The sequence below is a fragment of the Octopus sinensis genome, linkage group LG17 (genome assembly GCF_006345805.1).
Source record: "Octopus sinensis linkage group LG17, ASM634580v1, whole genome shotgun sequence".
NCBI lineage: Eukaryota > Metazoa > Mollusca > Cephalopoda > Octopoda > Octopodidae > Octopus > Octopus sinensis.
In genome coordinates this window covers 14,145,752-14,172,253 of record NC_043013.1, presented here as the reverse complement: position 1 = coordinate 14,172,253, position 26,502 = coordinate 14,145,752, and the positions used below count along the sequence as shown (strand labels likewise).

At 40.9% G+C, this 26,502-nt stretch overlaps 2 protein-coding genes across 6 annotated transcripts in view; one reads left to right on the top strand and one right to left on the bottom strand.

The window, feature by feature from the left end:
* The window catches only part of LOC115221048 (transient receptor potential cation channel subfamily M member 2-like), a 706,843-nt gene that overhangs the window by 241,574 nt on the left and 438,767 nt on the right, over nt 1-26,502 (bottom strand). The gene's annotated exons all lie outside the window — the stretch shown is intronic.
* LOC115221101 (protein NCBP2AS2 homolog) lies at nt 9,583-18,856 on the top strand. The gene is made up of 4 exons (XM_029791316.2): nt 9,583-10,022; nt 12,643-12,676; nt 16,594-16,666; nt 18,619-18,856. The coding sequence occupies exons 1-4, from the start codon at nt 10,000-10,002 to the stop codon at nt 18,744-18,746; spliced, it is 258 nt and encodes an 85-aa protein (XP_029647176.1). The 5' UTR covers nt 9,583-9,999; the 3' UTR covers nt 18,747-18,856.

The following is a 26,502-nucleotide window of genomic DNA, read 5'->3' as shown; positions in this document are numbered from 1 at the left end:
TCGCCATGTGCAGTCCTTGGCACTTAAAACACCGGCCTGTGAACGGCCGCCGTCGTTCCACAGCAGGCCTCTTTTCATCCTTCACCGGCCGTCGCACAAATTCGCGGGCTTCTGCAGCCGCCTTCGCCACTGCTTTCCGCCAGATGTTTTGTGTTAACACGCGGGCTCGAACGATGAGCTCGCTCATCGCCATTTTGTTGCCGCCTGGCAACTGCTGTAGACGCACCGACACGTCGTCGGAAAAGCCGTTCACAAAAGCCAGTCGCGCTACTTCCTCAAGTCCTTCACCAGTAAGACCAGACAACATAACCAGCCTCCGTACCTCCGCAGTGTATTCGTCGACCTGTTCTCCTCTCCATCTAATCGTTCCCAGCTTAGCAAAAGCGGCGTACCCTCCATCTGTGTAAGCCTCTCTCAAGCGCTGCTCGATCTTCGCCGCGCTCAGCTGTTCTTCTTCATCCATTTCGAGGTACAGTGCCAGTGCATTCCCCTCCAAATACAGGGCCATGTGGATCGCTACATCTTCGATGCTTTGTAGCCAGGCCACAAATTTGACCTTTCGAATCCAGGCTACTACTCTATCTATCCATTTATATATATTTATCTATCTATATATCTATCTGTATGCATGTTTGTCGGTCTGTCTGCCAATCTATCTATCTATTTATCTTCATATTTATCTCTCTCTTTCTCTTTTGTTTGTTTCAGTTATTTGACTGTGGCCATGCTGGAGCACCGCCTTTAGTCGACGTAAACATCGGTTGTCATCGATGTTGGGGGGACAAACACAGACACACAAACATATACACACACATACATATATACGACGGGCTTCTTTCAGTTTTCCGTCTACCAAATCCACTCACAAGGCTTTGGTCGGCCCGAGGCTATAATAGAAGACACTTGCCCAAGGTGCCACGCAGTGGGACTGAAACCCGGAACCATGTGGTTGGTAAGCAAGCTACTTACCACACAGCCACTCCTACGCCTATTCAATATCTTGTCAAGCAAATGAAATATTCACTTGCAATCGAATATTAATTCTTTATGCGTCCTCATGGCTGTCTCTGTTTATCAACGACAGTTTTACATCGGATCTACTTCATACGAGACGTCATATCGACTGACGAAACCATCTATCGGCCTTGGAGCAGCAACAAACACAACTCAGTGGAGAATCATTAAAGGAAACGGACATAAAACTATAATGTAATTAGCGGTATCACTTGAGAAGGTTGTTGGTTAAGTTGGAGAGAAAGAGTTGTCGGACCAGAAACACGACAAGGACGAGGGAGAAAAAGAGAGGGAGAGGAACAGATAGAGAAAGAGAGAGAGAGTATGTCAAAGAGAGAGAGAGTATGTCAAAGAGAGAGAGAGCATGTCAAAGAGAGGGAGGGCCAAAGAGAGAAAGAGAGCAAAAGAGAGACTGATGCATTGATTCGTGTGCTGCATTTATCCATATATATAGACAATGTGTATGTGTATGATTGTGTGTTTTTGTGCGTGTGCTTGTGTGTGCGTGTGCGTGTGCGTGTGTGTGTGTGCGCGTATGTGCGTGTATATATATATATGTATATATATACACACACACATCATATATATGTATGTATAAGTATATATATATATATATATATATATATATATATATAACGTGTATATAGATAGATAGATAGATAGATAGATAGATAGATAGATAGATAGATAGATAGATAGATAGATAGATAGATAGATATTTGTGCGTGTATGTATATATATTCTCACACACGCAAGCGCTCACGCCATTGCTTGCATTTGATGGAGACAAAAATCTTTTATTAAATACAAATAATAATACAAATAAGAAAAAAAAATCACTTTGAACAAATCAGACGACCGCCTTTCTCTGATTTATTCATCAGTAAATCGGGGTTTGTTTTACAAAGATAACATTGAGCAATATAGATATGGATATCAATAAAGACGCATATAGATATGGATATCAATAAAGACGCATATAGATATGGATGAATGGTTTCATGCGTGGATGGATAGATGGATTCAATAATTTTTTATTGAATTTCCAGCAAAGTGAAGCTGCAAGCTGGGATCTTTTCCGGAGAAGTTGTATTCACCTCAATAGACGTCATTGATTGGTTGAAATTGCAGAAATGGAAGAAAAAATCAACAAATATCTTACAAACTATAGAATTTTCTCAATAAAGCCAAGAGAAAAGGATGTTTTATAAACACATTCTACCAGTATACGAAGTTTAAAAGCGTTTAGTTACAAAGAAATTATTTTTAAAATCTGCCGGTCAAAGCGAAAAGATCCCTTTTCTGTTTGGTTCACACTTTTTGATTCTTTCAATTTTGTTCCAATTGATTTCAAATTTGATGTATCAATGTAGTTTCGTATGATTATAATGGAAACGAAATTAATTTTTGCCATGAATTAATAAATAAAAAGTTAATAGCTTTTAAAGTTTGCAAATTTTAAGTAATTTTAGCCAATCGAAAACCAGACATAGTGGTTCCTGTTTCCGTAGTAAGAAGCCAAGGTGTAGTCGGCTTTGATTAATATTTAGCTACCTGAGGTTGGGTGTTACCCGAGCAGTGGGTTTACAGAGCAGTGTGTTGCGAGACCAGATGTGTGTAGTGACGCTATTTTGGAAGTTTACAAGGATTGAAGGTCTCTGGAACACATGAGGGTTGCCGGTCTTATCCTGTTGCATTCAATTATGTCGAAAGAAAAACCAAAACTTCAACAGCAATAAATAATATTTTATTTTTGTCTGGATTCGCAAATAAAAATATATACACACATATTTTCTTCAGGGCGAACAGGTAGCCAAGGCCATGAAACTACTCGCAATAGTTAACTTGAATGAGCCAAAATGCTGTCTCCGTTCCCGCGTAGAAGGGGGCTTCTCTACGTGTTGGTTTTCTTGAGAGAACCTTGACTCCAGTCGATTCGGCTGCAGCTTCGTAAAGACCGATCTAGCGGGAAATCTTTCTATTAGTAGTTCTCTATTAGTAGTTACTCATTTTTGCCAGCTGAGTGGACTGGAGCAACGTGAAATGAAGTGTTTTGCTCAAGAACACAACGCGTCCCCGGTCCAGGAATCGAAACCACAATCTTACGATCATGGTGCTGACACCCTAACCACTAAGTCACTCGCCTCCATATTGTTTACATAAACTAAACTGCAATTTGCTTTTTCGTTTTTTTTTTTGTTTTGTTTTGAATTTGTAATTTAACGTTCAAATTGTTTTCTCGTAATTTAACGTTGTTTTGCTGCGTTTTTTTTTTTTGTGTGTTTGGATTTTCATTGAGGATTTTGCCTTTTTATATTGTTTACAGGTGGAGGCGCAATGGCTCAGTGGTTAGAGCAGCGGACTCGCGATCGTAGGATCGCTGCTGTGATTTGGCAGCGTGGTGTGTGCGAGATATTCGAATATAAAGGCACCTACCTTCTCTTCTCTCTGGTGGAGAGCCTTCAATGGTAACGGATCCTTCGACACAGCCCGACCCGAACGCGAGAGATAACAGCTGCTTCACCCAACCTTAGCAACGTCTTCACCCGTCTTAACACCCTGACGACCCTGGTTCGAAAAAGGCCGAAATCTCCGCTCGCTGCGCGCGCGTCCCCGGCTGCCCCCTTCCGGTCAGCCCCAACTTCCGGTCAGCTCGCCCAGCTGCTGACGTCATCCCACACGCCATCCTGATCTTAAAGATCACAATCTCTTTGCTCCATGTCGTAGTCCACCATCCAACCGGGAGGGCGCCTTGCGCGTCGAGATCTTCTCAAGCTGGGCACCTCGTTCGCCCCCTCTCCAGAATCGTCGTCCGTCGAAGCGACAATCCTGCGAAGGTCCAAGACGTGTCGCGGCATTCCATCCACGGAGACTTTGTTTCTGGAATTGACCGCCGTCACCGTTCCTCTGCTCCATTGAGACGTACAGCACGCCTTTGGTGGCTTGACCCAGACTTCCTCCTCTATTTTCACGCAAACGGGTGCCTTCTCTTCCTCGTGGCCCTCCGGCGCTTTGCTCAGGTACCTCCATTCATATTTAAACACAGCTCTCTGCGGCACAGATTCCTCAGCTTGTCCGGATCGGGGAGACGAGTTGTACCAAAAAACTGCTTCAAGCGGCGAAATGTGCCCTCTTTCCGCTAAGGCCTTGACTGTCCGATGGTGTGCCTCTCCACGGTCCCGTTACCGCTCGGCCTATACGCTGCTCTGAACAAGCGACGCACCTTCCACCGGTCGAGCATAACCCTCAATACTTCCGAACGAAACGCCGCCTCGTTGTCCATCAGTAGTTCTTCCACGGGACCTCTCTCTAAAAATATCCCGTTCAGGATCTGCGCGATCTCGTCAGCAATGCCCGTTCTCAACTCCCTCCAAATGGCCAGCTGGCCTGACCCGCAGTCGACCATGGAGAGGTACGTTCCCTGACGTTAGTGTGTCACATCCACGGCTAGCCTTTTCCAGTTCTGCTCCACCCAATGGCTTCCCTGTTCATGCCCACACGGAGCAGGGTCGATGGACTGACACCTGTCGCAGCTCCCGACCACCTTCCGGATGCTTCGCCTAGTGACGTCAGCATCAATTTTCTTCGCCAGATACAGGGTCCTGTCCACACCCAGATGATGCATAGCATGCAGTCTCTTCAGTTCAGAGTCATCCAACCGACACGCCGCAGCTATTCCTTTCCGGGCCTCCTCCGGTTCTTCCAGCCACGCTCTTTTCACCCTGGTCAGTGCGTCCGCCCTGTTTTTCTCCGAAGGCACGAAAACCACATTCAGCTTCAGTCCGAACTCGGCGATCAATTCACCTAGAACTCTCAGACGGCACTTCACTAACATCTCCGCGGCACCTTTCGTCCGCACTCTCCTTTCACCGGTGATCACCGATCCTACCCAGCCAAGCACAGTGGCCGAATCCGTCCGGATTTCAATTGTGCGCAGCCCCCATTTCAGGGCCAAGTTCGCCCCTTTCAGCACCGCGTCTAATTCGGCGCCATTGATGTGGTTGAAATCATCTGCTTTCCGAAGCCAAGCCGCGTCCTCCACCGCAGCACCTTCGATTGCCAACACAACCCCTATCGCTATACTGCTAGCATCACACCAGACGGTCCCGCATTCCGTCTTGGGCACGTACCAGTTTCCCCTGACCGGGTCTTCCGCTCTCGTCCTCTCTAGGATTTCCTGCATCATCGCTACCGTCCCTTCTCCCACCTTGTCGCCCCAACTCTCCCCCTCTGCTCGTCTCTTGGTGTAACTACATGCCGTGCGCAGCCATCCAGCGATCGGGTAGTGACCGACCAACTTCCCACACACGAGAACAGCTCTCTCCTGCTGACGCTGGAACTCAGCTCTGGGATTTCATTCCCTCTCCGGAAAACACAATTCACCCGATCTATCTCTTCGCAGCTTCAGCCCCAGCGCGGCTCCCCTTCCATCGACTCCGGTGGCTTCGCAATCAGTCCGAACTTCTCCAGATGTCTAACTACCTCGTTGGCTGGCACTACAGTTTCGTCCACCAAAATGTCGTCAATGTAGGAGCTGGTGGCCTTTCTAATCTTGCCGTCTTTCCCTAGGACGGACTTAAGCACTGCCGCCATGATCTTCGGAGCGGAATTCAGCCCGAAACCCAGCCTGGTTAAACAGTACGTCCGGCCTTTGTACCGCACCAGCTGATATCGCCACAGTTTGTCGCTCACATGGAGCTGCAAGTATGCCGATTTCAAGTCGCTGCCTCGGTCGACTGTCTCCACGCACGTAACGTCTCGCCACAAACGTCTGTCGCCTCACCTCCCGTGTGACACGATATATGCTGGTTTAGCTCCCTGAAGTCCAGCACCGGTCTGACTTTTCCCTTCGTAGGCTGCACCACCGCCATCAGGGGTAGCACTCCGCCCGCTACCTCCTCCTTCCAAGGGACAAGGACCCCTTCCTCGATCCACCTCTCCACCTCGTCTTCAAACTCAACCCTGGCGTGGCTTTTCAGGGTATGCTGGTAACAGCTAACGCTGTTTTCCAGCGTCGGGAGCTCGTCCTACTATCGCCACTCTATCGTCCACCGCTGACCATCGAACGCCTCCTGAAAGTCTTTGTCCTCGATGGTGTAAGCGGCGCAGTCCCTCGCGGGGCTCTGCTCTCTCTGGCGATCCTGACTCGCAGTGCACGACGCCCTCACGCTTCCGAACGTGACCTCATTTCCCACAACACTGACGCCACCGAGGCAGTTGATGGCGTCCATCCCCATCACCACATCAACCCCATCTATCACGCGTTCAGCCACAATTACCTGCAGCCTTAGCGTCGCGCCGCGCACCACTATCTCTACCTTGCTGCTGCCTCTGCAACGGATTTCGCTGCCGTCGACCGCCCGGACGCTACTTGCCCCGTTCCATTTCTTCGTCACCCTTGAAGTCACAAGGGTGGTCGTACAGCCCGTATCCACGAGGGCCTTGAACGTCTTTCCCTCGGCCTCCACGTCAATTAATGGCAGCGTCTCCAATAGCGCCTCTACTCGTTTGCGGGGAAAGTTCGAGAGGCAGCAACTTCCCCGCGGTCGTTTCCCTGGTCGCAATCACGGGCGATGTGCCCTGTCTTCCTGCATCGATAGCAAACGGGCCCCGGTTGCGTACAGTCCCGCGCCATGTGCGACCCCTGGCATCTAAAACACCGACCTGAGAACGGCCGCTTCTGTACGTCTTTCTCCGGTCGTCGTCCGTCTTTACGCACCTCTGTCACCGCCATCGCTATCGCCTTCCGCCCAGAGTGTCGCGTCAACACGCGGACTTGAGTCACAAGTTCGCTCAGCGCCATCTTTTTAATCCCGGGCAATCGTTGTAGGTGAATCCCTACATCGTCGGGGAACCCATTTACAAACGCCAGTCGCGCTGCTCTCTCCAACCCTTCTCCCGTAAACCCAGCCAGCGTCGCTAACCTTCTAACTTCTGCCGCGTACTCGTCCACCTGTCTTCCTGTCCATCGAATCGTACCCAGCTTAGCAAAAGCTGTGTATTCACATTCTGTGTAGGCATCCCGCAATCGTTGCTCTATCTTTTCCTCGCTCAGGCGTTCCTCCTCCTCCATCTCAAGGTATAGCGTTAACGCGCTCCCTTCTAAATACAGCGCCATAAGACTTGCCACATCGCTTATACCTTGCAGTCTTGCCACCAGCCTGATTTTACGAATCCAGGCCACTACATCGCCTTCGCCATTGAAGGGTCTGATGATGTCGCTGGCGATCCTGATTTTCGCAGACATCGTGGTGACAACTTATGTGGAGTGCCAAAATAGCTTGTGGTGTGTGCGAGATATTCGAATATAAAGGCACCTACCTTCTCTTCTCTCTGATGGAGACCCTTCAGTGGTAACGGATCCTTCGACACAGCCCGACCCGAACGCTAGAGATAGCAGCTTCTTCACCCAACCTTAGCAACGTCTTCACCCGTCTTAACACCCCGACGACCTTGGTTCGAAAAAGGCCGAAATCTCCGCTCGCTGCGCGCGCGTCCCCGGCTGCCCCCTTCCGGTCAGCCCTCAACTTCCGGTCAGCTCGCCCAGCTGCTGACGTCATCCCACAGCAGTTACTAAGAAAACTAAGGTAAATGACCGGCTTGGTAGGATCATACAAGCTATACACGAAGGAGCAGTAGCGTAGCGAGAAGTGGGCAATAAGGCGATCTTCTCCAGGCGACACTTTTATAGGGGTGGTATTTTGGGGTCTGCTGATTTGCTGTATAAACCTGTATAGGGAGCAGGGGCGGAAATCCCAAGGGCTGTCCTGAGCGGCACACGCTCTAGCTACGCCACTGCGGTTAGGGCAGTCGGGAAGGTAAGAATCAGTTACGGTTCAGAGATGAATTTAGATTGCAGGTACTCGCTCTTCAGCCTCCTCTCGTTTCAAGCCACAACAGAAGAATTTAAGACCGGTTACTCTTGAATACCGACGACTTAGATAGCAGAATCTGTAAAGAATTAAAGCAGAAATGCCAGATATTGAAACAAAACTTAGAATTGAAGGGCCTTATTATGAACTTAGCGAACACAAAAATTTTAGTGAGTAGGAAGGAAAAAAGGGCCCTTATAGCATCGGAGAATTGGCCGTGTGCCATTTTGTAGTAAAGGAGCCGATAGAAATTCTATTGGCGTAGGTATGATGAGAGAACTGAAGAAAAAAAATGGTTTAATGAAAGATGTCGGTACTACTTGAGAACAGTGGTCCCGGTGCGCGCACTCGCGTAGTAGCGTATCCGCGCTAGCTAGTCGTGACTACCTAGCTAAGTAAATAAAACTCAAAATAAATAATTTTTTACACAAAGTAAATAATTTTTTAAACAAAGTTTTAGGCGCAGGAGTGGCTGTGTGGTAAGTAGCTTGCTAACCAACCACATGGTTCCGGGTTCAGTCCCACTGCGTGGCATCTTGGGCAAGTGTCTTCTGCTATAGCCCCGGGCCGACCAATGCCTTGTGAGTGGATTTGGTAGACGGAAACTGAAAGAAGCCTGTCGTATATATGTATATATGTGTTTGTGCCCCTAGCATTGCTTGACAACCGATGCTGGTGTGTTTACGTCCCCGTCACTTAGCGGTTCGGCAAAAGAGACCGATAGAATAAGTACTGGGCTTACAAAGAATAAGTCCCGAGGTCGATTTGCTCGACTAAAGGCGGTGCTCCAGCATGGCCGCAGTCAAATGACTGAAACAAGTAAAAGAGTAAAAGAGTAAAGAGTAAAGTAAATAACACAAAAACACAAAGTAATGATCGACTAGTCATGACTAGCTAGCGCGGATGCGCGAGTGCGCGCACCGGGACCACTGTTCTCAAGTAGTACCAAGATGTCTCGTTCGTCCTGATGTAATTCTTTTGGTCCCTGTTTCAGTTCTTATTGCTGCCACGTAGCTGTAACTTACTGAACCCGTTGCTAAACGGCATGAAACACTGAAATAACATAATCTGTGGGGTTTGAGATGCTGTTAGGAACAGAACTTCTGACAAACTACATCAGAACAGCATTAAAAAAAATATCCAGGTGAATGTTTGAAAAAACTTCAAATGGTTGAAAGAAATTTAACAATATAATATAATCCATAAATTGGGATCTTTTCGGTTTGAACGGCAGTTTTTTCTAGCGGTGTCATATGAAATTGTCACCCATAATTATGACCCTAGTATCGATCTATTGCATGTCAATCTGTTTTAGGGTTAGGGGTGGGAGAAAGGGTATCTTTTTTTTCTTCAGAAATGTAAATAAACCCAATCTGTTTCTTAAACGAGGGACATATTCATACGGCACAGAATGTTTTCACCTTCAATAGACGTCACTGATTGGTTGAAATTGCAGAAATGGAAGAAAAAAAACAACAAATATCTTACAAACTATAGAATTTTCGGATCAAAAGATCCAATTATTTAAAAAAAACTGCCGGTCAAAGCGAAAAGATCCAAGAAATTTAACAATATCCATAAATTGCTTTCTTTTACACTGAAATATTTTAATTCTAAATTTTTTAATGTAATCGTCTCAAGTTCTGCCTGGTTTTGTCTTCGAATAAGACAAGAGAAGTCGGTGTTGTCTCCCTTGGATTTTGGTATTTTCGTCGCCTAATTTCCTGTGGTCTTTGTACGGTGAAGAATCTAATTAATTCCTTTCGGTGTCTTTTCAAAACAAATGTGACGGCAAAAACCACCACCGAAAACAAGAAGTGTACCCATAAGCATATACACACACATATTCTTAAATATATATTCACACACACACATATGGTGATAATGAACACAAAATTAAATTAATAAGTGCGTGAATTTTTTTTTTTTTTAATTGGTAACTTGACATAATACTGTATATAGTTGTCCTCAGATTTCAGAATATGTCGTAAAGACACAAGTAATGCCGTTTAGTATATTTTCTGATATCAGTATTCGAAACATGATCTGTTGACGTCAAACGATATTACTCATTTGATCAGTAGTTACCCAAACTTCAGGAGCAGCTAGACAAATGGTGTTGAGAATAATACTGCGGTAAGTATTGTTTTAATTGCATCATTATTAACTGGTTTTGTCATTACTACTTATAACTTGGTTTCACATCACCTTTAAGGTAGATTTTTTAGCTTTCATCCCCACGAGGAAGGAGGATTATTTAAAGTGTTATTCAAGTCCTGGAATCGATTTCATAAAACTTATAACCTTTAATAAAAAAAATAAATAAATACCTGGCCTCGTTCGTTCTAATGTCAGAGATAATGTGTTCCCCTTGTAAATCTGAATGCATATAAATATAAAAATATATATATATATAGTTTTGTATATATATATATATTTATATATACGTTTGAAAACACCACTAGAATGAGAGAAAGCGCTAATTAATATATGATATATGATCTAAGTTATATGATGTATAAAAACATGTAATATACAAATAAATATCTGTAAATATAAAACCATCCGAATTTCTGAGTACCTCATTTCTTTTAATATAAAATACCTGTACACCATCTCCAAACCTTCTAATTATATATATATATATATATATATATATATATAAAACTGCGTGTATACGAATATATTATAAATATGAAAGTGACATCCGAAAAGCATGTTGAAAAATATCTTCAAGGTGAGACATCGTACCACAATTACTTTTTGGTTACCTTCCTAATCTTTTAGGGGGGAAAATATCAATATTCCCTGTAGTGGTGTGTAAATTAAGAGTGTGTATGCCTTTTTGGTTCGTTTATTTATTTTTGTGGACTATTCTCTTCATTAATAAATAAATAAACAACTGCAGTTTCTTTTTTCTTCACACTGTTTGTTGCATCACCGTCATTTTTACGTTCGGAGTTCGGATCTCACTGAGGTTAACTTTGCCTTTCATCTCTTCGGGGGTTGATAAAATAAAGTACTAGTCAAATACTGCAGTCGATGTAATCGATTTGTTTCCCTTCAAACTAAAATTACTGGCCTTGGTCCCTGCAGCGCGCCAACTTCCTGTTCTGATTAGAATGTTGTGATCTCGGCTTCCCCAAACGCCATGGAATCCGAGCAACCGGCTTCATGAGTCCTAGGGTTAAAGACTTTTTTTTTTTTAATTGTCATACCGTGGTGAGAAATGTTTTAAACATTCATGACTGAAACAAGTAAAAGAAACATCAATTTCGGCCAGATTCTCTGGCCGGTACTACTTAAAAAGAGTGGTCCCCGGTGCGCGCACTCGCCTACTCGCGTATCTGCGCTAGCTAGTCGTGACTAGTCGATCCTTAATTTGTGTTTTTGTGTTTTATTTACTTTGTTTTAAAAAATATATACTTTGTGTAAAAAAATTATTTTGTTTTACTTACTTTGCTAGGTAGTCGTTGTAGGATCGACTAGTCACGACTAGATAGCGCGGACGCGCGAGTGCGCGCACCGGGACCACTCTTCTTAAGTGGTACCTCTCTGGCCATGCTGTGGCACCAAACAAAAACTATTGTACAAAATCAAATGTAATAAAATGTTTCCCACAATTAATATGTGGCTAGTGTATAATTTACTTTATAACTGGGTAGTTAATTCAGAATTAATCATTCAGTGCATTTTGTAAGGGGTTTGGAATGTTCCCCTTTGGTCCAATATCAGTATTTAAAAAGGTAGTTGCAGTTTATTCAGCTCCAGGTCAGCCCTGATCCAACAGATCCATAAACAAACATATTCCATCCAGTGACTGTACCGTCTTTATTTTCAGACATTATATATGTAGGGTTACATTATATAATGTACCCTTCTCTTTTTTATTTTTCTTAAGATAATAGGTTTTGTGATTTGATGGAGATTAGCTATTATTTCTAGCAGGTTGAACGACCAAATTGAGGTTGTTCCTTCATTGGCTCATAATATAAATGTAGAAGTTGTTATTGTTTATCATTGGTCAGATATCTGGCACCTTGCTGTACTCGAGGAAACCCATCTGCCACAGCAGAATTGATACCGCGATGCTGGTTATTCCACATAAAAAGCACCCAGTACACTCTGTAAAGTGGTTGGCATTATTAGGAAGGGCATCCAGCCATAAAACCCATGTCAACGGACAATGGAGCCTGGTGCAGCCTCTGACCTTTCCAGCTCCAGTGAAACCATCCAGCCCATGCCAGCATGGAAAACGGACATTAAATGATGATGATGAGTATTGAACAAGACCAGTGATCAAGATAGCTCCAATGATAATTGTTCCATCTCATCATCACCATCATTTAACATCTGATTTTCATGCTGGCATGATCCCTGGAGGGGGCTGCTCAGTCACCTGAGGTGCTGCTGATTCTCTCCATTGCCATACTTTAGAACAGAAGCAACCAATATCCCAAGTCACCTCACTTTTCAGATAGAACACTTTTCATCTCAGATGACTGTCCCTACCTGCACTAAACACTTCACCCCAGTCCTCTCTGTAGGTAACAATACACAGAAACACGTATGAACATAATGAAATGCACTGATAATTACTAGTATAAAAGATGAATTTATAATCAGGGTAGAGGAACTGCAGGTTTCAAAGAAGTTCTCCATATACTTTTGTGTGTACATGTATGTTTGCGTGCTTGTTTGTTCTGGTACCTGTGACACAGTTTTATGTAATGAAATATTGTCTATATTTCCACAGATACCTGCTACACAATGAACAACTTGTACAAAAAGTAAGTAGATTCTTGCAATTTTGTTTCTATTTTTACATCCCATCAAGATGGTGCTCCAGCATGGCCACAGTCCAGTGACTGAAACTAGTAAAGGGATAAACACTGCTTTCAAAATATGTGCTTTGTTCATTCTCTTTAATCTCTTTTACTTGTTTTCAGTCGTTTGACTGTGGCCATACTGGAGCCACTGCCTTTAGTCGATCAAATCGACCCCAGGACTTATTCTTTGTAAGCCTAGTACTTATTCTATTGCCAAACCATTAAGTTACAGGGACGTAAACTCACCAGCGTCGGTTGTCAAGCGATGTTGGGGGTACAAACACAGACACACATACATATATATACGAGGGCTTCTTTCAGTTTCTGTCTACCAAATCCACTCACAAGGCTTTGGTCGGCCCGAGGCTATAGTAGAAGACACTTGCCCAAGGTGCGCCACGCAGTGGGACTGAACCCGGAACCATGTGGTTGGTAAGCAAGCTACTTACCACAATCCTTTTTCCATGCTAGCATGAGTTTGATGACTACATTATAGAGACATTGTTTTACAGCCAGATGCCTTTCTTGTTGCTAACCATTACCTATTTTACAAATAAGGGTCTCGTTTCACATGTTTTTGTAGACACAAAGGGAGCAGATGATTTTTCAATAGAAGTGACAACAACACTGTTTTTGTTGGGCACAAATCTAAAGAAACATACACACACACTCACGCATATAGCACCTTAGGCAAGTATCTTCTACTATATATGTTTCTTTATTACCCACAAGGGGCTAAACATAGAGGGGACAAACAAGGACAGGCAAACGGATTAAATCGATTACATCGACCCCAGCGCGTAACTGGTACTTATTTAATCGACCCCGAAAGGATGAAAGGCAAAGTCGACCTCGGCAGAATTTGAACTCAGAACGTAATGGCGGACGAAATACCGATAAGCATTTCGTCCGGCGTGTCAACGTTTCTGCCAGCATGCCGCCCTGTCTTCTACTATATATATCAACCAAAGCCTTGTAAGTGGATAGGATTCGGTAGATAGAAACTGAAAGAAGCTGGTGTATATATGTAAGCGTGTATGTGTACTAATTACTGTCTCCTTCTTTGATATCACATGACAGTTGTACAGCAAGTGTCACCATCATTCAAGCAGTATCCTTTATTCCCAGTCTTTCCTGTAAACATGTCTGATTAGGAGGAAATATTACTTTACCTCAACAGATTCCATCTGATCCGTGCAAGTATGGACAAGTGGATGCTAAAACGATGACAGTGATGATGATTTTGATATATGTGACAGACTTTGTACAGTTTCTGACCACCAAGTTGAGACAACCCTAATTGTCTCGATATAAAGCACTGTTTATTGTCATCCAACTCATCAAAATAATTCACTCATGTGATATTTTCCATGCCCACAATAGTAGGATTATTTAAGCTTACCGTAAATCTTCGAGTATGATCCGCATTTTTTTCCCAAAACTTAAAGGTCAAAACCCCTAGTGCGTACTATATACGAGGTTAAAAATGAAAATTATTTTCTAAGCAATGTCCAAGTCTCTATCTGCTGTCCAGCAATGTTTATTCAGACGTATTTTGTGATGTCGGGCGTGAAAATACCTTAAGCTAAGCCTGAAAGCAATGAAGTCATAAAAGCAACATTTATTAAAATAAAAGTATTCAGAAATAAATGAAAGTGAATCTTCTGATGTTGACTATGAATCTGACGATGACGGAGATATATGGACCTCCTTGACTCAACTTAGAGAAGGGGTGCTTATTATACACACCTTCTGTATTCAGATGTACAGTCCCCTAAAAATCCCCTGCGTATTATACTCAAGGGCGCGGACTATACTCGAGGATTTACGGTACATTGATTCGTCTGGAGAGAGAAAACACATTATGGACTCCACCAGGTGATATAGATATACATCTACCCATTGTTGTGGATTGGCTCTCTTTTTTTTTTCGCCTTAGCACACTTACTGTGGTACAGTCGGTTCGTTTCTGTCTCGTGAGAAAATTGGAGTTACAATTCGCCACTTTCCACTTCGGTTTTGAATTGTTGCTATATTAAGTTGGTTCGTTTCGTAAAGTTATATTCTGAATACAATATTATTTGTCTTACTTCATAACACAAATTCACTGAAAGGTTTTGGTCGGCTCTGTGCTATAGTTCAAAAGAACTTCCCCAAAGTATCACACAGTGGGACTGAACCCAAAGCCTCATCGTTGTAAACCCAAGCTTGCATCCATGTGGTGTAGACGTAAATATTGTATGTAATCTTAACCGCGTGGTTGTTACTTCACACAACAGAATCTAGTAGATGTAAATATTGAGTAGAAAGTCTCATTTCTGAAAACGAGGTTGACAGACGGAAAACTGATGTCTTTTATTAATACAACCTGTATATCATCATCATCATCGTTTAATGTCCATTTTCCATGCTAGCATGGGTTGGACGGTTCAACCGGTGTCTGGGAAGCCAGGAGGCTGCACCAGGCTTTAGTCTGATTTGGCAGTGTTTCTTTTGTTACTGTATTTCTGTTGAAATACCCTGACTTGTTTTTCAACTTATTTTTAAAATAAAGAAGAATTTAGTGAAATATGTTTGTTTTTAATGGCAGCCATCCGTTGTAAGATTTCAGACCATGATTAAAGGGAGACAACTTAGGATAAGATGCTTCCTGCTACAGCATTTCGTCCTACAATTGTTTCTTCCTCTCTTCTCGTTCACGCTCTGCCTCTTATATCCTGCAAAAAAAGAAATGCCATTGAGTATTTACCTTTATCTCGCTCAGTTCCACCGTTCATCTCAACTGTTGACATAACTACAGGTATGCGCTATCCTCCCAGAGCCAGACAGATAATTCGCGCTTCTAAATGTCGAAGTGTGAATTACCGAACCCATTCCTGTGACTTAACGGTTCGGCAAAAGAGACAATAGAATAAATATTAGGCTTTAAGGGAAAAAATCCCGTGGTCAGTTCGACAAATGATATACGATAAAAGATCCCAGTATTTTTTCTCCCAACAAATTCCAACCAAATCTTAATCTACATCGTCTGAAACATATTTGTAGAAAATTTCATTAAAAAATATCCAATTTTCACAAAGTTATGGACGAAACAAGCCAAAGTGAATGAATTATCAGAAACTTCTTTCCACTAAACTCCTTCCCTCATCCTCATCATCGTTTAACGTCCGCTTTCCATACTAGCATGGGTTGGACGATTTACCTGAGGACTGGCGAACCAGATGGCCGCACCAGGCTCCAATCTTGATCTGGCAGAGTTTCTACACCTCGATGCCCTTCCTAATGCCAACCACTCTGAGAGTGTAGTGAGTGCTTTTACATGCCACCGGCACAAGGGCCAGGCACGCAGTACTGGCAACATGCCACCTGCACAGGAGCCAGTCCAGCAGCACTGGCAACGACCTCGCTCAAATGTTTTTTCACATGCCACTGGCACAAGTACCAGTAAGGCAACCTCTACTTATAAAAATTCTTCTCTACAAATTCCAGTATAACCTCAACTCTTTAGCGTTTAAACCATTCAAAATATTCGACCAGTTTTATGTTAAAACAGGCTAGATCCAGCCTCTCACACCTACCCTACAATGTCATTCAAAAAATAAAGTCAGATCACCAAAAGCTTGAAGCTATGAGACAATGCATGATTAATTCAAAACAATATGAATATATAAGCATTACATTTGATAGAGTCATCTAAACCATAAATGGTTCTACACTATCTAAAATGTATCTTTGGAAAATTTCATTAAAAAATTATGCATTTTCCAGAAAGTTATAAAGCAACAAAGTCAGTGATGTACTAAAGTGTAGATATACCCACTGTCATATTATTTTGTATGTACTTATTTTCTATTATCTCTTTTTTCTTTTTTTGCCAGCTATCGGAGAGCTATCCTATACGACGCAGCGCCCAGTTAGTTGCCTATATCTTCCTGAGAGGAAAAGAGAAAGGTCAGCTGCAACTTTGTTTAATTAGATAAATTAAATCTGTGCAAATTAACGACACATTACACTACACTAGATAAAATTAATTGTCTTTTTATAAATCTACTTGTGATGATTGTCTGGTGATGGCTGGGGCTAAAACACTAGTCGATGTGTGTATGTGTGTGTACAGCAGAGTTGGTGTGGTTAATAATATAAATAAAAAAATAAATGCGCCCTTTTAAAGCCTAGCCAGGCTCGACGCCAGTCCATTGCAGTGTTACTTATTTTTGCCAGCTGAGTGGACTGGAGCAACGTGAAATAAAGTGTTTTGCTCAGGAACACAACACATCGCTCAATCCAGGAATCAAAACCACAATCTTACGATCATGATGCTGACACCCTAACCACTAAGCCACACGCCTCCACATGTGGTTAATAAGTGGAGTTAAAATGTAATTTAATGAGAACGTTTAGCCAATAACTTTAGAGTAAATATGTGCAGGCGTGGCTGTGTGGTAAGATGTTTGCTTCCCAATCACATGGTTCTGAGTTCATTCCCACTGTGTGGCATCTTGGGCAAGTGTTTATTACTATAACTTCAAGCTGACCAAAGCCTTGTGAGTGGATTTCGTCGATAGAAACTGAAAGAAGGCGGCGAGCTGGCAAAAACGTTAGCACACCGGGTGAAATGCTTGCAGATATTTCATCTGCTGAAGGTGGCGAGCTGGCAGAAACGTTAGTAGAAAGGATTATCATTATTATTAAGGCAGTGAGCTGGCAGAATCATTAGTGTGGAGAAAATGCTTAGCAGCATTTCATCTGACTTTTAAATTCTGAGTTCAAACTCTGCCGAGGTTAACTTTGCCTTTCATCCTTTCAGGGTGAATAAAATAAGGACCAGTTGAGCACTGGGATCAGCGTAATCCCCACCAAAATTTCAGGCCTTGTACCTGTAATAAAAAGGATTATTACCTCCACCTTTGCGAAGGCAGAGGTATTATTTTCAGTCACATTTGTTTGTTTGTCCATGGACAAGATATCTCAAAAACTGCTTGATGGATTCGAATGAAACTTTCAGGATGTTTGGCCTCATGACTGGCATGAACTGATTAGATTTTGGGATTGATCCGATACTGGACAAGAATTATTTTCCTGGACTTTTTTCTTAATTTTTAAGAGCAGTCGGGTTCATTTTTAGTATTCTCGTTTGTGAGAGCAGCCGTGTTTATTTCAGATATTCTCATTTTAAAAATCATCTCCAGCTAATCTTTGAGAGGAAGTTGGTGTTGCCTTGGCGGAGGTTTGTGTTCTCTGAGTGCTCTTGTTATTATTGGTTTCAAATTTTGGCATCAGGCCAGCAATTTTGGAGGAAGGGTTAAGTCAATTACATCAACCCCAATGTTTCAATTGGTACTTATTTTATCAACCCTGTAAGGATGTAAGGCAAAGTCAACCTCAGTAGAATCTGAACCTAAAACATAAAGACAGACGAAATATTACTAAGCATTTTGCCCAGCATGCTGATAATTCTACCAGTTCATACTATTATTATTACCAGCCACATATTCTCATTCTATATATAATTTTAATTGTGATGAACGACATGGAGAAGATATTTGAAAAACAGGGGTTTTGAGAGAAAAAAATGAGTGGCTGTGTGGTAAGTAGCTTGCTTACGAACCACATGGTTCCGGGTTCAGTCCCACTGCGTGGCACCTTGGGCAAGTGTCTTCTACTATAGCCTTGGGACGACCAGAGCCTTGTGAGTGGATTTGGAAGACGGAAACTGAAAGAAGCCTGTCATATATATGTATATATATATATATATATATATATATATATATATATATATATATGTATATATATATGTATGTATGTGTATATGTTTGTGTATCTGTGTTTAATTCTGCCAGTTCATACTATTATTATTACCAGCCATGTATTCTCTCATTCTTTATATCATTTCTCTCTTTCAGGACTGGAAAGTATTGAAAAATTAAAAGACCACGATTCTGTTTCGCCAAAACGATTACAATCCTTCACAAAAACTTTCCAAGAGAAACTGCAGGAAGGCATCAGAGAATGGAAGCAAAAGAATCCATAATTTTTTTATATAGTTTTGAAACCCAAAGCCTTTCGTATTTAATTAATATTTAGTTATTTCTACCATTATCAAATCAAAAGAACCAAATAAAAATGCAAATGAAGTTTTTATATCTTTGTTTATAGTTTTTATTCAATGCTTGTTGTTTAACCCCAGGTCAGCCTTGATTGAGCATATGTATGGTAAACCTCAATCCAGCTGTAACCACATCATCATTTTATGCTTATATCTAAAACAGCATTATCCTACGCGTCCTTTCGTTATTGATTGACTGGTATGATTTATGGGAGATTTGGCTGTTATTTCTAGCATGTTGACACTCACATAAAGGAGCCAAACAAAAGCATTTGATACACCGATGCTCCCCGTTTCTGTAGAAAGAAGATAACTCGTGAAATACCTTTTGTATTTTGGGCAGACAATTCACCACGAGCCATTGATGCAGACCATCTTGACAGGTGTGATGGGGAAGAGAGAAAGATGTCAGTCAAAGACTGGTGAACTGAAGACTTTAATGAATGGATTGGAAACAAAAGCCTGGCTGGTTGTATGCATGCAAGCACAGCACAGAGGGGTCTGGAGGGTTTTGGTAAACCGATCTCTGGACACAGAAATGCACCTGGCTGATGACATTAAGTAAAAGAAATAAATTGTTTTGGCCCAGGTGAGAAAAAAAAAGGTCATTTTAATTGTAAAAGGTAAGCTGAAGAGGATGGCAATGGATTAAGATTTGTTTTAATTCGAATTACAAGTTTCAGTATGTGGGATACTATAAAATGCATACGCTCAAGAACAGGATTTACAAGTGCACCCCACTAAAATTTCGGTAGGGGCTGGGAGCTCGGAGACACTTTGAATATCCTAGGTTTGCACCCACTAAGCAAATTTCGTTCCCCTACTTACGATAAAATGAAGAAAAATAATAATTTTAATTGTGATGAATGGCGTGCGCGCCATTCAAACGTATTGGGGGAGACGTGTCGAGAAATACAATGGATGGCGTACCTGAATGTGCTTCGTTCTTCACTAAGGCACAGCCATGTTTGAAGCAGTTGTACCACTCCTGATACTTATTCTGTTGGTCTCTCTTGCCACACCACTAAGTTATGGGGACGTAAACACACCCGGCAAGGGGAACATGCATAAACACACACACACACACATATATATATATATATATATATATACATGACGAGCTTCTTTCAGTTTCCTTCTGCCAAATCCACTCACAAGGCTTTGGTTGGCCTGAAACTAGTAAAAGACACCTGCCCAATGTGCCACACAGTGGGACTGAACCCTGAACTACATGGTTTTGAAGCAAGCTTCTTATCACACCACCACATTCACCACATTAACTTTTACTGCAGCACCAACAGACGCAGTCATGATGTACCTTCATGTTGATGATAGCGTGACCTCGACACATCTTCTGAGGTACACCTTCCCTCTCTTAAAAGAACATTGTTGCACCCTCCTCCGTCTTCATACACTTCCACGAAAATCTCTAAAAGTACTCTTTACTTGTATACTTTTATCTTATAAATAATTATGCATAAGCAGTCAGCACCGTTGTTGCTTATAGTGGTAGTAGTGACAGTTGATATTGTAATGATGGTGATCGCCGTGGTTGTGATAATTGTTGTATCGGTGTAGAGGTGTTGGTAACAGTATGATGATAGTGGTAATGCTGGTGTGGGATGTTAGTTATGATAGTGTTGGTGGTGATGGAGACGGTGCCTGTGACAGCAGACAACGGTGATGATGATGTTGGCAATACGTTTCTCTGCCTATTACTGACCTCTACCTAAAAATACTTTTGTCTGCAACCCCATACAGGTTATTTTTCTCCAGTACATTCCTCCCAGTCTACCTTCTTTGTTTTTTTTCCATATCATTATACTTTGTTTTCCGTCCCTTCTTAAATTCCTTTACTCTTGTTTTCTTTTTTTTCTTCTTTGCAATTCACTTATTCCACTGCAACGTGTATATATATATATATATATATATATATATATATATATATATATAATAATAATAATATTAGGGAATAATCCAAACTTACAGGGAAAAATTAGATTTAGGATTAAATCTAATTCAATAGTATATTATATATTATATACAGCCTGGTGCAGCCTTCGGGCTCCCCAGACCCCAGTTGAACCGTCCAACCCATGCTAGCATGGAAAACGGACGCTAAATGAATGATGATGATGATGAATGATGAGGGACGTTCAATAGGTAATGCTTCTGATCCACTTGCAGTTGTTTGATCTAGCTGAAATTTTGCACCTGCAATTATTTATATCTCTATAGATTAAGTGGTAAATTACAGCTCTGAACTAATCGTGGTTTCTTATTTACAAGTGTTTGAACTGAGTCAAGTGTGAAATGGAGCCTGTTGAGTGTCGAGCAATGATCCGGTTTTTGTATTTGAAAGGACGCTCACCACGGGATACTTTTAATGAAATGAAAGTAACTTATGGTGATGATGCCCCATCATATGACCTTGTAAAACGCTGGCATCGTGAATTCAGACATGGTCGGAACTCTGTGGAAACAGCTCCCAGATCTGGTCGCCCCCCCCTTCTGCCATTGATAAGGCATCTGTCCGTTAAGTTGAGGCTGCCATTTTGGAAGATCGACGCATAACTATTCGCCAAATAGCCCATGAGGTCAAGATTAGTACCAGGTCTGTGGAAACTATCATTCATGACCATTTGCATATGCAAAAGGTGTCTGCCAGATGGATTCCCAGGTTGCTCACACCTTTCCAGAAGCAAGAATGCGTCGTGTGCTCGAGGATGAATTTGGAGATGTGCCAAGAAGATGAGTCAAAATTTTTCAAAAGACTGATTACATAGGATGAAACCTGGGTCCATCACTATGATCCAGGGACCAAAGCTCAGTCAATGCAGTGGAAGCACCGTGACTCACCTCCTCCAAAGAAGGCAAGGGTGCAGCCCTCCGCTGGCAAGGTTATGCTCACAGTCTTCTGGGACCAGGACGGAGTAGTGATGACAGATTTCCTGGCAAAGGGTTCCACAATTACAGGAGCCTATTATGCTTCACTTCTGAGGAAATTAAGAGAAGCTATCAAAATCAAGAGGCGGGGCAAGATCAGCAAAGGTTGTCCTCCTGCAGGACAACGCTCCGGTCCACAACTCGCATGTCGCCAGATCAGAAGCGCAGGCGTGCGGCTATGAACTCCTCCCCCATCCCCCCTACTCTCCTGACCTTGTACCCTCTGATTTTCACCTCTTCCCAGCCATGAAGTTGTTTTTGAAAGGAAAGCGTTTCCCAGATGATGCAGCCTTGATTTCTGAAGTCACGTTGTGGTTGGAGGACCAAGCTGGGGTCTTCTACAAAAACGGTCTCCAGAGCTGCATCAAACAATGGGAGAAATGCGTAGCTCTGGGTGGTTCCTATGTAGAAAAAGACTAATAACTGTGCCAAGTTTCGTTGCTCTACTGCTATGGGAAGTGGGTCAGGGGCATTACTTATTGAACGCCCCTCGTATTATATTATATATTATATTATATTATATTAAATTAGAGATAAAACCACTATTAGGCAAATCAAACAGTGAAAAACATAAGCCAATACATAAAATTAATTTAAAAATATAAAAGTTAAAATTTTAAAAATTATTTAAATATTGTAATAAGTAATAATATTATTTGAAAATTGTTTTGCATACTTTTGGCACATTTAGCTTATATTATAACTTTTTCCATTTTGAATATTCGATTATATCAGCTCCAGTGTCTCACTGGTACTTAATTTATCAACCCCGATAGGATGAAAGGCAAAGTCGACCTTGGTAGAATTTGAACTCAGAACATACTGATGGACAAAATGCTAAACATTTTGCCCAGTGTGCTAACGATTCTTCTGGCTCACTGCCTTCTTAGGCATTTAATAATAAAACCAAGTGCACCAGTTATTACTGGTATAAATGTTTACTTTATAACCCAAGTATAAAAACAAGAGGTTTTGAATCATTTCTGTGAGTGTGTGGATGGATGGATGTGTGTATGTATGCATATATGCATGCACGTATGCACATATGGATGGATAGATGGATGAAGAATTTGTGAGACCTGTGATACTTCCACATTTCAAAATTATTTGTGTTTTGATAAATAATTTATGAATGTTTTTACCACTGCTTCTTTACATTAAATATCTCAATTATGTCCTCAATTTCATTCCATAGTTGAGGTTATTTAAAGCATAACATCAAAACATATTTTTATCTTGTCAGTGTTCCATGTCAGAATAACATTCAAACACATTTGGAGAAATCTAGCCGAACAACATTTCAGATGATTGTTTCTTTATTTGACACAAGGGCAGCAGATGAAAAGAACCTTACAAGGACAAATTAGAAAAACATTGATGGATGGCAAATGGGATGAATTACTTAAAATCACTTATGAGGAATCAAATGTGTGAAATTATAAAGATATCTGTTATTGGCACATGATGGAAGGAACAGACTTGGCCTTCTGTTATAATTCCAGTTACATTTAGAATGCTTTAAGGCAGTGGGTCTCAACCAAGATTCATACAGATCCTTGGGGGTCCTTTTAAGATTTTGTTGTTAAAATAAATTGGTTATACATTTCTACAATACACAAAATATTTTAATAATTATTTTTATACAATTCCTAATAAAATTTAATTATTAAAAAAATGTTTATTAGCATCAAATGGTTAGGAGGGTTCACCCAAGTAAAATAAGAATCAAAAGGGGTACATAGGTAAAAGAAAATGGTTGAGAAGCACTGCTTTGAGGAATAGTAAATGGACTCCAGTCCTTGATTGGGACTTCATTTCATCAATCGATCTCAGCCCCAAACAACAAAGGATGACGAAAGGCAAAGTTGATCATGGTAGAATTTTAAATCAAAATTTAAAGGAATGTAACTAAGTATCATGAGGCCATTTTTGTCTGCTGTTATTCTTAATAATAATAATAATAATAATATAACAACAACAATAATAATAATAATAATAATAGCAGTAGTAGTAGTAGTTTCAAATTTTGGCACCAGGCCAGCAATTTAAGGGAAAGGGGATAAGTCAATTACATTGATCCTAGTCCTTAACAGAGGATCAGATGTAGAATCAGCAGGTTGTACAATAAATAAGTATATCAGGCTAACCAGAAATACTTTTAAGGCTAGATTTTATGTTCAGAAATAAGAGTAATGTAATAACACCTTCAAAATGTGTTTTTGCTTTACAAATATACATGTATTTAGTAATATAAAAGTTAGCAAGGTGTGTGTGTGTGTGTAATTTTGTCGGATGTATTTAAAAATTAGAAACAGTATCATATTTAATATTTGATACTCTTAGCTTGTTAGTATGAAACCTCACACACACACTTATAGATTTATAGGGAGAGAAGTAGAAGGAGAGATACGTTCATGAAAAAATGTATATACATGTATATATTATATACATACTTTCTTAAAACATGCCCACAATATATATGCACGTATGGGCATGTTATATGCATACACACACACAAGTTATATAAAAGTAAATATATACATATATTGAAAATTTAAATAAAGCCATAAGAAATCTTCACACAAAATAGAAAACAAACATTCATATATACATTCATATATACACAAGCACATACATATAAAAAATATAGATATATTCAAAGAACTGTATGAATACAAAATCACATACATAAAACAAACGTCTGTGACTATATATATATATATAAAAGCATTTCATTTATATATAATATATATCATCATCAACATTTAACATCTGTTTTCCATGTCGGCATGGGTCGGGTGACTTGACAGGACTGGCAAGGCCAGGGTCCACACCAGGTGGTCTGTTTTAGCTTGGTTTCTATGATTGGATGCTCTTCCTAATGCTAACTATATGCACACACACACACACATACACAACATGTGGAGGCATATAGCTTATCAATCAAAGTGTTGCTCTCATGATTGTAAGATTGTGGTTTTGCTTCCTGGACTGTGCAATGTATTATGTCCTTGAGCAAAATGCATCATGTCACATTACTCCAGGCCACTCAGCTGACAAAAATGAGTAATCCTTTAACAGGATGTCCTGTCCAGGAAGTGGAAGGAGTATATATGCCACAGAAAACTAGCCTTCTGAACCTCAGGAGGGACCTTTGATCCACTTTACACACACACACACACATATTTGTGTGTATGTATGTATGTATGTATGTGTGGAGGTGCAATGGCCCAGTGGTTAGGGCAGCGGACTCGCAATCATAGGATCGTGCTTTTGATTCCCAGATCGGACGTTGTGAGTGTTTATTGAGCGAAAACACCTAAAGCTCCACGCGACTCCAGCAGGGGGTGGTGGTGATTCCTGCTGTACTCTTTCACCACAACTTTTCCTCACTCTTTCTTCTGTTGGCCTGCTCGCTTAGCCAGCGGGGTGGCATCATTGAAAGCTAAAACAATGCAAAGTGCATTGTGACCAGCGATGTGTAGCAACATCTGATGGCGTGGTCGGTCACGTGATCATGTGATGCATGTATGTATGTATGTATGTATGTATGTAAGTATGTATGTATGTTTGTATGTATGTATGTATGTATATATGTATGTATGTATGTATGTTTGTATGTATGTATATATGTATGTATGTATGTATGTGTCTATCTATCTATCTATGTAATAAGTGAGAGAGATGGAAGATAAAAGAATCTTTATTGATCCCTGCAAATGTTTCGATCCCTGTAGCATTGATCCCTCACAGGTGTACAATTGTAGTGATCAATAAAGATTTTCATGTCTTCCACCTTCCATCCCTCTCATTAATCATTACTTACATACCCAATGAACACTAAGCCAGTGAGCGTGAGAGATGTGTGGCTTTGGAGAGTTTTAACTCTTCTTTCTAGCAAACAGGTGAATATCGTTACCCTCATTTTTAATAATATATATTTTGCCTATTTTGGTTATGTTTGCTGGCCACCATATCATTATTTTTTTAGAGATAATGACAACTTATTTGAATTTTGAATATATATCATTATATATAAAAGTAAGGTTGTGTGTCTGTCTCCTACGATTTAGATTCCTAACTACTCCCACATTTTGCAGTGCAGTTTAACCAAAACCGGGTATCTTATAGTCGTGATTCATATCGAGCCCTTCTGGGTATTAGCGCGTGTCTACGATGAGTCTACAATTTAAAAAAAAATTTACCATCATTTTTTTTCATTTTAATGCATTTTTTCGCTATTATATAAGGGAAGTAACTCTCTAAAAATGCTTATATAGTTATTTCCCTTACAAACCCGAGCAACGCCGGTCGATACTGCTAGTATAATATATATATATATATATATATATGTAAATGGATGAATGAATTATCCTTTGTTTACAGTTAACATGGAAAATTCAATAAACAGTTACCATATTCCTTTGGAATAAAACCAAAGTTGTCATCGAAACTTATGTCGAAAGTAAAAGAATTTGAATAACACCTGCGGTCAACTCCATTTATTTACTTTTACATATATATATATATATTTTATTTTATTTTTATTTTATCTAGTTTCAGCTCACGAGCTGTGGCCAAGCTGGGGTACCGCCATATAAATATATATATATATATATATATATTTATATATTTTATAAAAATATATTTTATTTGTTTTTTATGTTTTGGTTTATGTCTATCACTGTTTGAGTTGCACAACAGTGGTTTTATCTCTAATTTATATTTCATATAT

Coding starts and splice junctions, on each gene's coding strand:
- LOC115221101 (XM_029791316.2), top strand. CDS start 10,000: ATGGTGTTGAGAATAATACTGCG. Junction 10,023..12,642: donor GTGTTGAGAATAATACTGCG/GTAAGTATTGTT, acceptor ATATTTCCACAG/ATACCTGCTACACAATGAAC. Junction 16,667..18,618: donor CCTGAGAGGAAAAGAGAAAG/GTCAGCTGCAAC, acceptor TCTCTCTTTCAG/GACTGGAAAGTATTGAAAAA.